This window comes from Vigna umbellata, chromosome 6, assembly GCF_029865625.1.
Source record: "Vigna umbellata cultivar VRB3 chromosome 6, Vumbellata_1.0, whole genome shotgun sequence".
Taxonomy (NCBI): Eukaryota; Viridiplantae; Streptophyta; class Magnoliopsida; order Fabales; family Fabaceae; genus Vigna; species Vigna umbellata.
The window spans coordinates 18,421,003-18,436,159 of NC_142170.1; the positions used below are offsets into that span (position 1 = coordinate 18,421,003).

The 15,157-nt window shown below is 37.8% G+C and overlaps 1 protein-coding gene across 1 annotated transcript; it reads left to right on the top strand.

The window, feature by feature from the left end:
• Positions 1–13,766: 13,766 nt before the first annotated feature.
• LOC148196883 (uncharacterized) lies at positions 13,767–14,531 on the top strand. Its single transcript, XM_088093531.1, has one exon. The coding sequence runs from the start codon at positions 13,767–13,769 to the stop codon at positions 14,529–14,531; it is 765 nt and encodes a 254-aa protein (XP_087949657.1).
• Positions 14,532–15,157: the final 626 nt, after the last annotated feature.

Genomic DNA, 15,157 nt, shown 5'->3' on the forward strand with positions numbered 1-15,157 from the left:
GGGAGTCGTTCTGCAGAACAACACATTCACAAAGTTTAAGGAGAGGATTCAATATACAGAGTATGTGACAAGTCACGGTTTACAAAATCGCCCTGCTTCTTTTCCATAGAGTTAAGCCCCTTCAAATGTTTATACTTCGTTTTTTCTTGATCCTCATAACATGATGTAGTTGTTTCCCAGATACACCAATTTCCTTCTTCTGTAATTTATTTTTAAAAGCCATGATGTTGTAAATTTTGGATAAAAGACCAGATATGACATCTTGACATGATGTTGAATATTCAATTCAACAGTGTAAAAGAAACACAGGAAAAAAAGGTGTAGACTGAATATATAATTTGATCAATCATGGAAAATGATTCATTAAGAAGAATAGAGGCAAAAATATTATGTTTGATGGTTTTTTCATTCAATAAAATTAATGGTAATGATAGAAAGTAATAGAAATGCTAAGCTACTTTGTTTTTCAGTTCAAGTCATTTCTTTCATTCCATTTATATTTAAAAAAGATGAAGACATCATTTCTTTCAAACCCAGATTCAATGAAGACACCAAAGATAAAGCCACCAGACATGTTTGACCTTCCAAAATTGTACAAACATTTATGACAACAAATTAAGAGATGAATCTGGCCATCTAGTAAGCATCTCCCCCAACCTACCAGTCCCATAAAAAACCACTAATATAATTTCCTACCCCACCAACAGAGGCAAGTAATTCTGAATCTGAATCTTCCTCAACACATCATCCATCTCTATCAACTGAGGATCAACATTGGTGTAGCCAAAACCCAAAACGTGCCACGATGGATCTAAAGGCTGAGTTAATCCATAAAATGTCAACAGTCCAGGCGACAAGTACCAAGTTTCCCCAATGTCCTGTCCACAAAGGCGTCAAGACATCATTCTCCTCCATGTCGCGTCCTCACAGTCACTAGCGAGGTCATCCACCACCGACGCCTCTAGCGGAAGAAGACTGATGGACAAATTTATGAACACCAAAATATGATGTCACAAACTTGTTTTTCAATCGGCAAGTATGACCGAATCGTTCAAGTAATAAACTTGGTAAGACCAAGTATCGTTCTTCCCAAAGGACTCACGGCCTAGTTTAGTTGTGTGGTTTCTTGATTAGCTAAGACTTAAAGACGAAATATTTGGATTTAATATGCAAAAGACGAAAATTAAATATGTATGCATGAAGTTTTTGATCAATGGCAAAAAGCAAAAGATAAACACTTTCAATGAAATTTATGTATGAATATGTTGTTGGGGGTCAATTTCATCTTATCCACTCTCATATATTTTAGGAATTCAACATTCAAATCATCATTGTTAATGTCACTCTCTAAAGTACCTTTCAAGAAGGCTTCTCCCTAATCACGAGTTCATACAATTCCTAGCATTCCTAATGATCAGTTCATAAGTGCAGGAGCTTAACGACAACCAATATCATATTGGGAGAAATTCCCCGGATCTAGACTTCCCCGTACGCGCCCGTATCGACAAAACCAATAATCATGCATCGAATGAGTTAAACAATGCAAGCATTAAGCAAAGAGGAAAAACTCTAACTAATGATGAAAGAAAGCATAAGTCTTAATTAAAAGATGTAAAAACAGATTCCATATATGAGAGCTTCAAAAGATTACATTGATTCCCCAACAAACATACAGAGTTTAGTTCACCATATTCATGGTGAACCTAGATGAATTACAATGAAAGAATGAAAGATAAAACCCTAAAAAGGTGAAGAGGAAGCCTCAGCATCCAAGATCCTCCTTCAAAGGGGTGGAAGAGAGAGTGTTTACTTCGTTCCAGCAAAAGATACCTAACCCTAGGAAACCCTAAAGCTTAAATACCATTCGTAAATTACAAAAAATTAGGTCCAAGCCCATTAAAGTGCCGCTCAGTGGTAAAATACCGCTCAGCGGTAAGTGCGTGTCTTGTTTTCTCCCCTCAGCGGCCATTTTGCCCCTCAGCGGATCTCCCGTAAGCTCCTGAGTGCCGCTCAGCGGTAAACTGCCGCTGAGCGGTGACTTCAGCTTCTCCTTTTGCACTTTTTGATGTCTTTTCTGATTTCATCTCTCTCCTTCTTCACTTCTTTCACCAAATTCACCTTAAAACCTGCACAAAAACACTGAAATCAAGCATAAACCTGTCCAGCTCTCTTATTTCTAAAAATATGAAGAAAAGCATGATTTCAAGCTAGTTTCTAAGTGTAAAAGTTGCTTTTAGTGTCAATTTTAATCATAAAAATAACAGTTTTTCAACTGTTATCACAACCCCAAACTTAGAACTTTGCTTGTCCTCAAGCAAACAAGATGTAACTCAATCTTCAACCAATTCATATGATGGTTCACTCATTCAAAAATCCTCTTTTTCAAGATAAGTAACAACTTCACTCAAACTTATGACCAAGAGTTCAATCAAGATGTGCACATGCTTTAGTGTTCACAAAGTCATTTAAATTCCAACAAATGCTATTTTTCATGAATGATCAATCAATTAAGCATGGATGTTCATGTGCTTATGGAATATTCCTCACTAGGTAAAGTGTTTCACTCAACACACAAGTGTATAAGAGGTAAAGTGTTTCACTCATTCACTCCACTATCACAATGTTACATGAATCAACTTTGCCTTTCATTTGACCACAATCAAAAACATTCACAAGCATGCATCATCACAAGGACTTTTCAATGGCTTATAATGTGGCTGGGCTAACAAGAAAATTGGTTTTTCTGGATCACAAAATCCTTGAGTTAAGATAATCATAACAACACAATTATTCTTATTTTTTCCCAACTTGCCTTTGCATTTGCATTGAGCTTTGCTTCTTTTTCTTTTCTTTTCTTTTTTTCTTTTTCTTTGCATATTCTTACTTTTTAGCTCTTAGCTCAATGCTTTTCATATTTTCCCAACAACCCCAAACTTGAACATTTAACAATACCACACAAGATCTTCTACTTAACTCAAGGTAAAGATTTTTCAATCAAGGGTTTCAGTGTATGTTCAAGGCTAAGGGTTCAAAAGGATAGAACACAAAGTGTTCTCTTTTAGTGGGCTAATTTTACGAATTTGGCCAATAAAAAGGTTCCCAACAAACGGCCTTGATCATATGATGCAAAACAAGCAATTGATTCAATCATAGAAAACCTGGGCAAAATCATTCATGCTTTCAAAGTAATAGCATTCAACAATAACAACTCTGGAGCTCAAAACCCCACATATAAGCTCATTCACATTTGACATACACATCCTGCTTAATTTCACAATCACAATCATGATATCCTGCATTTGTTCACAAAACTTGTGAATCACCTGTATAAGCATTTTAATGTGCACATCATCTCAACATCAATTAATCATAAGCATCATTCAGCATTACTTATCACACAACCACAGTTAAAAGCAAACCATCATAACAAAACAGGTGTTCAATAGAGTAATCAACCCTAATCTAAAAACAAAAACAAATAAGTTCAGAAGACTTAAACCACAAAAGCATAATCATATGATAGCATTTATCAGTAAATGCTATCTCAGCTCCTCATCAGTCTGAGCTGTCCTCTGTATCTTCCTCTTCCTCTTCATCTTCATCATCTTCAAATGCATCATCCTCATCAGCTTCATCTTCTTCCATATCTCTAGCTGAAGCTTCAGCTGCTCCAGCTCCTCCTCCATGCACTGAGCAAACTGGCACTGCTCACCAGCCCATACAGTGTCCAGGAAGTTATTAATAGAATCAAGATCATACCTGATAGCATGGCCTTTGACATAGCCCAAATAATTCTCAGCTGGATAATCACCAATCTTCTTTGCATTGGTGTAAAATTCCTTTACCACAGCTATGTTGGCAGGTGTAGGATAAGTGGCTAGCTTTCCCCAATCATTCCCTAACACTTGCTCTCCAAATTGAGGAGCAAAGTTAGGTATCATTCCAACCTTTCTCTCCATCAGAAGTCTCCTGTCCTGAACCACCCTAAAGTGCTTCTCATGTTTCCTAGAGAGGAACCTGCTAGATTGGGGTTGCTATGGTTCCTTTTCCTTTCTCTTGGTTGCCATGGTTTTCAATCTTTTTCCTGATGAGGATGCCATTCCTACCTTCAAAACACAAACAAAACCACAGAACATGATGTTAATCATTAGTAAAACACAGAACACAACTCCTTTCGAAGCTAAACCACCGCTGAGGGCCAGAATTTCCCCTCAGCGCCACCAGTGCCACATTCCAACACGCAAAAATTCAGAAAAACCCAATCTGGCAGAGTGCCGCTCAGCGGTAAACTGCCGCTCAGTGGTAACTCTGCAGATTTTTGAAAAACTCATTTTAAAGCTATCCTAACTCCACCCAAATGCAATTTTCAGTTTTCCAGTTCATAATCATGCAATTTAATCGGTTCAAACACCAAATATATCATCAAATCATGCAAAGAAATCAAAACCCCTAAATCTTCATGCTTTGACAATCATATTCAAAATCAAAAACCCTAGAATGAACAAAATGCATTTTACTTACTTGGGTGGAGATACTAGATGCAATGAGAATGCTTCCAAGCTAGAATGCTCTCTTCCAACCCCAAACTTTGATGGCACACTAGTGAACAATTGAGTGGAAGAGAAATTTTCTTAAGAGGGAAGAGTGAAAAGATGTGGAAAACCTTGGAGAAGGTATGTGGGAGTGTTTGTGCAGAGAAAAATCTGAAAGTGTGAAAGAATACGCAGCTTAGGGTTTAAAAATACCCTAATGGGCTCGGGTCCCGCTAAGGGGAACTAAAACCCATTCTGCGAGAGTACCGCTCAACGGTAAAGTACCGCTCAGCGGCACTTTCGTGATGTGTTCTTCTCCTTCTTTTCTTAACCTACGTGCCTCCCATATGTGCCCCTCACTAGTTACCTGCAATTTAATGTTTAAAATGCTTATGCAACCCTAACTAAAACAAACCAACAAAATTATTCAATCAACTGGGTTGCCTCCGAGGTAGCGCTTGTTTAACGTCACGAGCCTGACCCAAAATCCACCAACACCCTTCAGTAGGTGCAAAATTTTCTTACCAACACCCATCAGTAGGTGTTACAGCCATAGTATCCTTCAGTAGATACTTAACCACCTAGCATCCTTCAGTAGATGCTATTTCCAACAAAATAATTACAAAAATAATGTTCACAAATTAAAAATTACAAAACCAAATCAAAAGTTTTTAAATTCACTGGGTTGCCTCCCAGCAAGCGCTCTTTTAATGTCATTAGCTTGACCCAATAAAGTTCAAGTTCCATCTTCTTTATAGTTGATGTTGTCATTCCACCAACTCCTCAGTTGTTTCCTTTGAACTGTTTTGGTCCTTCTAGAATATGGAGACTCTATCTTTATCATCTCCTTTTCTTTAAAGCCCTTCACAACCCACAACTTGTTCTTGATTCTTACAGGTGTGCCAAGTTGGAGTCTTTTTTTCTTCCAGTCACTAGGAATTTCTTCTCCTCTTCCAATCTCTTCTTCCTTGGGTACCTGAAACAACAAACAATGGTTACCTGAAACCTCAAGATTTTCATCTTTACGGCTAGTCATGGGTGCATCTCGAAATGCAGCTTTATAACTAGCTTCTTCCTCCTTTGCTTGCGTCTCATCTTTGAAGACATCTACCACCACTCTCTCCTCTCTGTCCTGGAGCACCACTATACCTTCATTTACATCTATGATAGCCCTGGCCGTTTTCATAAACGGTCTTCCAAGTATGATAGGTATCTTCTTGGTCTCCATCTTCATCACCACAAAGTCTGCCAAGAACTGAAGTTTGCCAACACAAACTATAATGTCCTCTACAATCCCACATGGCTCCTTTGAAGATCCATCGGCCATTACTATTTTAACCTTTGCAGGTTTCACTTTAACATTGCCGATTTGCTCCAGTAAAGAATAAGGTATCAAGTTAACACTTGAACCTAAATCAAGGAGAGCTTTCTTTACCTTTTTCTTCCCTATTGTACAAGGGATAGAAAAACTGCCTGGATCTGACGCTTTAGGAGGGAATGACTCTTTCTTAACAGTTATACACTCTTTTGCCTCATCTTCTTTGTAGAGATTTCTTCATCAGATTTTGTGTAAACTGCAATTTTCTGTAGAATCTGTTCCCAAGGTGCTTCATTATCCACCATTCTGAATAATTCTGTGAAGTCCATTTGTTTCTCTTGATTTATTGGAAAAGGAAAAGTATTTTTGCTCTCTATTTCTCTTCTTTCTTTTGTTTCTCCTTCTTCTAACTCAATTATCTCTTCATTCACACTCTTTACCACTTTGCACTCTTCTCTGGGGTTAACCTCAGTATTAGCCCCAAAATTTCTATTTGGCCTTTCTTCCAATTGCTTGGTAATCTGACCCATTTGAATCTCCAAATTCTTTATAGCAGCTTCAGTGCTCTTTTGAGAAGATTCAGTTTTCTGTATGAATTGCTGAAGAGTTTCTTCCAACCTTGTTGATCTTTCATTAAGCATAGATAACTGTTGCCAAAAGGTTGGTTGCTGCTGCTGCTTATTATATTGATTAGCTTGCCCAGTTTGTCCTTGACCAATGCTTGGATGTGGTTTCCACCCTTGATTGTAATTCCCTTGACAGTATGGAAATTGATTAGCCATGAAATTAACATCCTCCACGGCTTCCACTAGAAAAGCACATTGACCATTGATATGATCACCTCCACATAATTCGCACAACTGGGTTTGTACCTGTGCAGCAATTTTCAACTCTTTAGGTAATTGTGCAAGAGTTTTAGTCAGAGTCTCCAGCTGTTGAGTTAGAATTTTATTTTGAGCTAGCAAGGCATCATGCGTTTGTAATTGAAGAACCCCTTTTTGTTGCATAGGAGCTCCTCTCTCACTTTTTGCAGCTCATTATCACTAGTAGCCATGTTTTCTATAATTTCTGTGGCTTCCTCTGGAGTTTTCCATTTAATATTGCCTCCTGCTGAGGCGTCCAGCATCATCTTGGTTTGTGAACCAAGCCCTCCAAGGAAAGTTAAGACTACTTCCTGTTCTTCAAAGCCATGCGTGGGTGTTTTTCTTAATAGACTTTTGTATCTATCCCATGCATGCCCCAATGATTCTTCCATGCCCTGCTTAAATGAAGATATCTCTTGCTTGCCTTTTGTCACCTTTGATTATGGAAAGTACTTGTTCAAAAACTTTGTTACCACTGCTTCCCACTCTGTGAAACTTCCTTCTGGAAAAGAATTCAACCAAAGCTTAGCATTGCCTCCCAATGAGAAAGGAAACAAACTAAGTTTGATCGCTTCATCTGGCACCCCATTAATTTTGACTGTGTTGCAAATTTCATTGAATGTAGTAAGGTGCTCATATGGGCTTTCATGAGATAACCCATTAAATTGATTGCTTTTCACCAGTTGGATCAGTGCTGGTTTGACCTCCATATTGGCTGCATTGACTCTAGGTCTAGCTATGCTGTTAAAGTGCTGAGGTCCAGCTATATTGGTGTAATCAGCAAGAGTTCTTCTGATATTATTGTTCTCCATATTTTCTGTGCTATTGTCAGAACCTTGTGGTGATGGTTGCAATAGAGTTTCCGGAGGAGGAAAAAGTTCTCTAGATGTTCTGATTCTTCTCCTCCGTCTACTGTCTTCTAATCCTTCAAGCAGAGGTTCTGTTGTTTTCTTGCTCCTAGTTCGAATTGCCTCCTGCATACACAAGAACACAAAACCCTAGAAAAGATTTGGTTAGCACAAAAAGATATAAGATTCAGAAAATAAAAACAGAAAACAGAAAAACAGAAAACAGAAAAATAAAATAAAATAAAATCAAATAAAATTCAAAATAAAATAAAAAATAAAATATAAACAGAAAAATAAAATAAAATAAAATAAAAAAATTAGAAATTTAAAAATAAAATAAAAAAAAATAAGTCAAAGATAATCAATAATCACACAAATTAACCAGTTAAACCACGAGTCCCCGACAACGGCGCCAAAAACTTGATGGACAAATTTATGAACACCAAAATATGATGTCACAAACTTGTTTTTCAATCGGCAAGTATGACCGAATCGTTCAAGTAATAAACTTGGTAAGACCAAGTATCGTTCTTCCCAAAGGACTCACGACCTAGTTTAGTTGTGTGGTTTCTTGATTAGCTAAGACTTAAAGACGAAATATTTGGATTTAATATGCAAAAGACGAAAATTAAATATGTATGCATGAAGTTTTTGATCAATGGCAAAAAGCAAAAGATAAACACTTTCAATGAAATTTATGTATGAATATGTTGTTGGGGGTCAATTTCATCTTATCCACTCTCATATATTTTAGGAATTCAACATTCAAATCATCATTGTTAATGCCACTCTCTAGAGTACCTTTCAAGAAGGCTTCTCCCTAATCACGAGTTCATACAATTCCTAGCATTCCTAATGATCAGTTCATAAGTGCAGGAGTTTAACGATAACCAATATCATATTGGGAGAAATTCCCCGGATCTAGACTTCCCCGTACGCGCCCGTATCGACAAAACCAATAATCATGCATCGAATGAGTTAAACAATGCAAGCATTAAGCAAAGAGGAAAAACTCTAACTAATGATGAAAGAAAGCATAAGTCTTAATTAAAAGATGTAAAAACAGATTCCATATATGAGAGCTTCAAAAGATTACATTGATTCCCCAACAAACATACAGAGTTTAGTTCACCATATTCATGGTGAACCTAGATGAATTACAATGAAAGAATGAAAGATAAAACCCTAAAAAGGTGAAGAGGAAGCCTCAGCATCCAAGATCCTCCTTCAAAGGGGTGGAAGAGAGAGTGTTTACTTCGTTCCAGCCAAAGATACCTAACCCTAGGAAACCCTAAAGCTTAAATACCATTCGTAAATTACAAAAAATTAGGTCCAAGCCCATTAAAGTGCCGCTCAGCGGTAAGTGCGTGTCTTGTTTTCTCCCCTCAGCGGCCATTTTGCCCCTCAGCGGATCTCCCGTAAGCTCCTGAGTGCCGCTCAGCGGTAAACTGCCGCTGAGCGGTGACTTCGGCTTCTCCTTTTGCACTTTTTGATGTCTTTTCTGATTTCATCTCTCTCCTTCTTCACTTCTTTCACCAAATTCACCTTAAAACCTGCACAAAAACACTAAAATCAAGCATAAACCTGTCCAGCTCTCTTATTTCTAAAAATATGAAGAAAAGCATGATTTCAAGCTAGTTTCTAAGTGTAAAAGTTGCTTTTAGTGTCAATTTTAATCATAAAAATAACAGTTTTTCAACTGTTATCAAAAACCACAAACCCTAACAACTTGACGCATCCTCACTCATTGGTGGAAGATGTTGTTGGCAACTCCCCAAAGACGCATGGCGTCATCCTCGCCGATTGTGGATGAGAGAGTGGTGGTAGAGACTCAGAAGAAACAACGGACAACCGCTTGGAGGGTGTTGCCAAATGTGACTGACTTTTCATTGAAAAATACCAACGTGGCAAACGTGAGCAATGAAACATTTCATCACTCCTGGCTAGACGTTAGCCACCTCAGCTTCTTTTTAACGCTGTTGGTTTTGGAGGACGAGAAATTATGGTTTCCTTAAGGAGAAGGATCAAAGTGTACCAAATTTTTAAAGAGGGACTAAAAACAAAACCGCTTGATAGTTCAGTGATTGAAAACATATTTAACCCTAAAAAAATATTAAATGAGTTTGTGATAGGAACCTAGAAATAGTTAGGCCCAAACACAATATCTAAGGTGTATGTTAGACAAAGAAGGAATGGCAAAGTAGGGGATTAAAATGGCAAGAGAGAGAATGAGAAGAATCCTTTCATGTAATTCTGTTGTATGGGTAGAAGGCGTGGAAAGATAGTGGAGAAACGAGGGGATGGAATTGGCTGGGAATTAGGAGAGACTAGACGCTTTCTAATTGTCTAGAAATACGTTTTTACTTGCTTAACAAATTTGGATTTTCTTCCTAGGATATGTACTCTTTTTTTCTTTAATAATAAAGTGACTATTAAGCTATTGTGTGCTTCCTTATTTATGGTATCTATCAATTGGTATCAGAGCCTACGATTCTTGGGGTTTGGATGGTTACTACAAGAAAAACAATGGAATCAAGGATCGAAAATCTAGAGAAAAGTATGCCTGAATGGAAGCATGAGAGTCAAATCCAAATGGACGAAATCAAGCAGCTGTTGAATGGATTCCAATATTTGGTTGTGATGATGCTTATGGATGGATTCACAGAGTTGAACGCTACTTCAAGGTGAACGATATGGATGAATATGAAAAGATGAGTGCGGTGTTGGTAGCATTAGAGGACCGGGCATTGAATTGGTACCATTGGTGGGAGGAACAAACACCTTCACCAAGTTGGGTCCAGTTCAAGGAGGTAGTGATTCGGAAGTTTAAATCGAACTTAGTACAGAATCCTTTTAGGCCATTGTTGAGCATCAAGCAAACTAGGACAGTAATGGAGTATAGGGAAAAATTTAAGTTGATTTCAGCCCCTTTGAAGAACGCAGACCGGGTGATGTTAAAAGGAATCTTTATAAACGAACTCTATGTAGAACTGCAAGGCGAACTGAAGTTGTACAACATATAATCATTATCACAACTCATGGATCAGGCCCTATTATTGGAAGAGAAGAATTGGGCTTTGAAGAAGAGGGTGTTAGGCTCGGGTGAGAAAGTAAGCATGGGGGAGAAGGAGACTTCTCCAATGGTGACCAAGATGGCTAGATCGTATACTGCAACAGTAGATTCTATGAAAAATAAATTGTATGCTAAGAAGCCTAATTATGGAAGTTCAGGTCCAACTGAGCCCAAATCGCAAAATGGGCCTAGCGGAGAAAAATAAATCACTATGGGTAGGAGGCTTTCACAAGCTAAATTGTAAGAATGGAGTAAAAAGGGGTTGTGTTTTAAATGTGGGGAGAAATGGGGGCCTGAACATGAATGCAAGCTGAAGCATTATTAGTTGGTTTTGATGGAAGAGTAGGGGAGGAAGAATCGGAGGATGGGGATGAGGAAGAGGAAGAAAAAAATAGAGTTGAAGCATAAGACACTTCAATTATATTTGAAAAGTAAGGTGGGGCTTACCTCTCACAAATCTTTTAAGATTTGGGGAACTATTGGCCAAACGAGTGCTAATATTGGTGGATCGTAGAGCAACCAACAACTTTCTTTATAGAAAATTAGTAGTTGAGTTTGATTTTCCAGTGGAGAATACCCCTATTTATACCGTGGAGGTGGGAACGGGTGAGAAGGTGAAGGGTAGAGGACTGTGTAGAGGAGTTGATCTTGAGGTGCAGGGAGCCAAAATTAAACAAGATTTTTTTTGTTTAATTTGGGTAGAACAGAGGTAGTATTAGGTATGGACTGGTTGGTGGACCTTGGTGACATTGAAGCTAATTTTTAAAACATGATCATTAAATAGGGAGATGAAGGAGGCAAGAAGGTGTTAAAGAGAGACCCTTCCCTAAGCAAGGCGCAAGCATCCTAGAAGAGCATGATTAAAGCCTTACAGGACTAAGGAGTAGGTTATTATATTGCATATCAGTAGTTGGAAGATACAGAGGAAAATCAACAAATGTTATCTAATGAGATCAAGGTTATCCTAGAGGAGTATAAGGACATTTTCCAGGACCCACAAGGGCTACCACCAAGGAGAGAGCATGATCATGCAATCAATCTTAAAGAAGGTATTCAAATACCAAATATCAGACCTTACAGGTACCCCTATCATCAGAAGAATGAGATTGAAAAGATAGTAGGTGAGATGCTGCAGGCAAGGATTATTAGGACTAGTACTAGCCCTTATTCTAGTCATGTTATCCTTGTAAGAAAAAAAGATGGTGGGTGGAGATTTTGGGTGGATTATAAAGCACTTAATAAGTTGATAATACTTGACAAATTTCCCATCCCTGTAATTGATGAATTATTGGATGAAGTAGGATCGGTTATACTATTTTCCAAACTGGACTTAAAATCTAGTTACCACCAGATTCGAATGAGGGACGAAGACATTCCAAAGACAACTTTTAGGACACATGAGGGGCACTATGAATTCTTGGTCATTCCATTTGGGTTAACCAATGCCCCTTCTACCTTTGAAGCTCTTATGAACAAGGTCTCAAAACCATATCTAAAGAAGTTTGTGTTGGTATTCTTCGATGACAGTTTAATCTATAGTCCGGACGAGGGAAGTTATCAAAAACACCTCAAACTGGTGCTTTAATTGTTGCAGGAAAATAAATTATTTGCAAATTCCAATAAATGTAATTTTGGGCAACAACAGTTGAGATATTTGGGACACTTGATTTCGAGAAAAGGAGTTTCGGCAGACCTAGACAAGGTTAATGAAATGATAAATTGGCCGGTTCCAAAGGATTTAAAAGGGTTGAGATGATTCTTGGGGCTCACGGGATATTATAGGCGATTTGTTAAAAATTTTGGCAAGATTGCTTGGCCACTCACACAACTGATCAAGAAGGACAATTTCAAGTGGGGAAATGATGCTCAATAGGCTCTCAAACAGCTCAAGGCTGCAATGACCACTTTACCTGTCTTAGCTGTTTCGAATTTTGAAAAATATTTTGTATTAGAGACAGATGCTTCTGGCAAGGGTGTAGGAGTTGTGCTAATGTAGGAAGGCAGACCCATAGCTTACATGAGTCAATCGTTGTCAAATAGAGCTCAACGTAAGTATGTCTATGAGAGAGAATTAATGGCTATAGTGTTGGTTGTTCAGAAATGGAAGCATTACTTGATGGGTAGCCATTTTGTGGTGCTCACGGATCAGCAAAGTTTGAGAGTTTTGGTTGACCAGAGGATTATGGGGGAGGAGCAACAGAAATGGTTTTCAAAATTAATGGTTTTGACTTTGAGATAAGGTACAAACCTGGTTGTGAAAATAGGGCAGCAGATGCCCTCTCTAGGAAGCTACAATATTCAGCACTTTCCACTGTACAATGCAATGAATGGGACGGGTTTGAAGATGAAATTCAAGTTAATGTTAGATTAAGGGGGATCATCTAGGATTTATTGAAACAACAAGATTCACATCTGGGGTTTCAATTAATAAAAGGAAGATTGTATTATAAAGGACGGATGGTAATACCAAAGAATTCCTCTAAAATTCCTCTAATACTTAAGGAATTTCATGATTTAGCGTTGGGTGGACATTCTGAATTTTTCAAAACATATAAGAGAATTTCTGGATTTTTATTTTGGGAAGGGATGAAGAAAGAAATACAGTAGTATGTGTTGAGCTATGTAGTTTACCAACAAAATAAGTATCAAGCCTTGAACCCAGGTGGGTTGTTACAACCTTTGCCAATACCTACTCACACTTGGTTTGACATTTCGATGGATTTTATAGGAGGATTGCCTAAAACCTAAGGGGTTGACACCATTTTAGTGGTCATAGACAGGTTAACCAAGTATGCACATTTTATAGCTATTGCTCATCCCTATACTGCTAAGGACATTGCTGAAATTTTCATCAAAGATATTGTCAGGCTGCATGGGTTTCCCTCTTCGATTGTGTCTGACCGGGATAAAGTTTTTATTAGTCATTTTTGGATGGAACTATTTAAAATGCTTGACACCAAGCCAAAATTTAGTTCTGCCTATCACCCTCAAACGAACGAGCAAACTGAAGTGGTGAATCGCTGCTTGGAGACCTACCTTCGGTGTCTCACTAGGACTAAGCCTAAATAGTGGCCTAAATGGCTCGACTGGGCAGAGTTTTGGTACAACACTAACTACAACTCATCTACTAAAATGACTCCCTTTAAGGCCTTATATGGGAGAGAACCTCTAGTATTAATTAGAGGAGATATGATACAGTCTTCAGTGGAGGAGGTCAATAGGCTGATGACAGATAGGAATCATATGTTGGATGAGTCAAAAGAGCATCTAGTCCAGGCCCAAAACAGAATGTGCAAGCAAGCCAACAAGCACCGAAGGGAGGTGGAATTTAGAGTTGGAGATGTAGTGTATTTGAAGATGCAGCCTTATAAATTAAAGAGCTTGGCTAAAAATTTCAATCAAAAGTTAATTCCGAGATATTATGGGCCTTATGAAATTGTGGAGAAGTTTAGTCCTATTGCCTCTAAATTGCAGCTACCTTCAGGAAGCAAAGTGCATCCAGTTTTCCATGTTTCTACACTTAAGAAATCCATCGTTGCAACCATTACCAACCAACCATTACCTTTATTTTTAGCAGATGATTGGGAATTAAAAGTTCAACCAACAGAAGCACTTGCTATTAGAAGGAATCAACAAGGGGATCTTGAAATTCTTATTAGGTGGAAAGATTTACTAGATTTTGAAAATTCGTGGGAAACTTTATCTACAATCAAGGAGTATTTTCCTGATTTCCACCTTGAGGATAAGGTGCATCTTGTGGAGGGGAGTGTTGATAGGAACCCGAAAATAATTAGGCCCAAACCCAAAATATCTAAGGTGTATGTTAGACAAAGAAGGAATGGCAAAGTAGGGGATCAAAATGGCAAGAGAGAGAATGAGAAGAATCCTTCCATGTAACAAACTGCTGAGTTGGCACATTAAGAAAGGAGTAATTCTGTTGTATAGGTATAAGGCGCGGAAAGATAGTGGAGGAAGGAGGGGCTGGAATTGGGAGAGACTAGACACTCTTTAACTGCCTAGAAATATGTTTTTACTTGCTTTACAGATCTGTATTTTCTTCCTGGGATATGCACTATTTTTTCTTTAATAATAAAGTGACTATTCATCTATTCTGTGCTTCCTTATTTTTGGTATCTATTAGTTTGTCGAAGCACTAATTAAACAAGTCTAAAATATACATTACATGAATTTGTGCATACAATTACTAAATAAGTATAGAAAAAAAATTCTAGATGAATTATTCCACACATTGATTAGACGAGTCTAGGAATACCTATTAGATGAGTTTGTCCATATACTAATTAAACAAGTCTAACAGCAAACACTAAACAAGTTTGTCCATACACTGATAAGATAAGTTTGGAAATATACATTGGACAAGTTTGTTTCTCCATATGTAAATTATACGAATATATTAATACACAATAGACGAGTTTGTCAATTCACTGGTTACACAAGTCTTGTAATACAATTAAATGAGTTTGCAGATAAATTGATTGGACGACTATGTCCATACACTAATT

Coding starts and splice junctions, on each gene's coding strand:
- LOC148196883 (XM_088093531.1), top strand. CDS start 13,767: ATGACTCCCTTTAAGGCCTTATATGGGAGAGAACCTCTAGTATTAATT.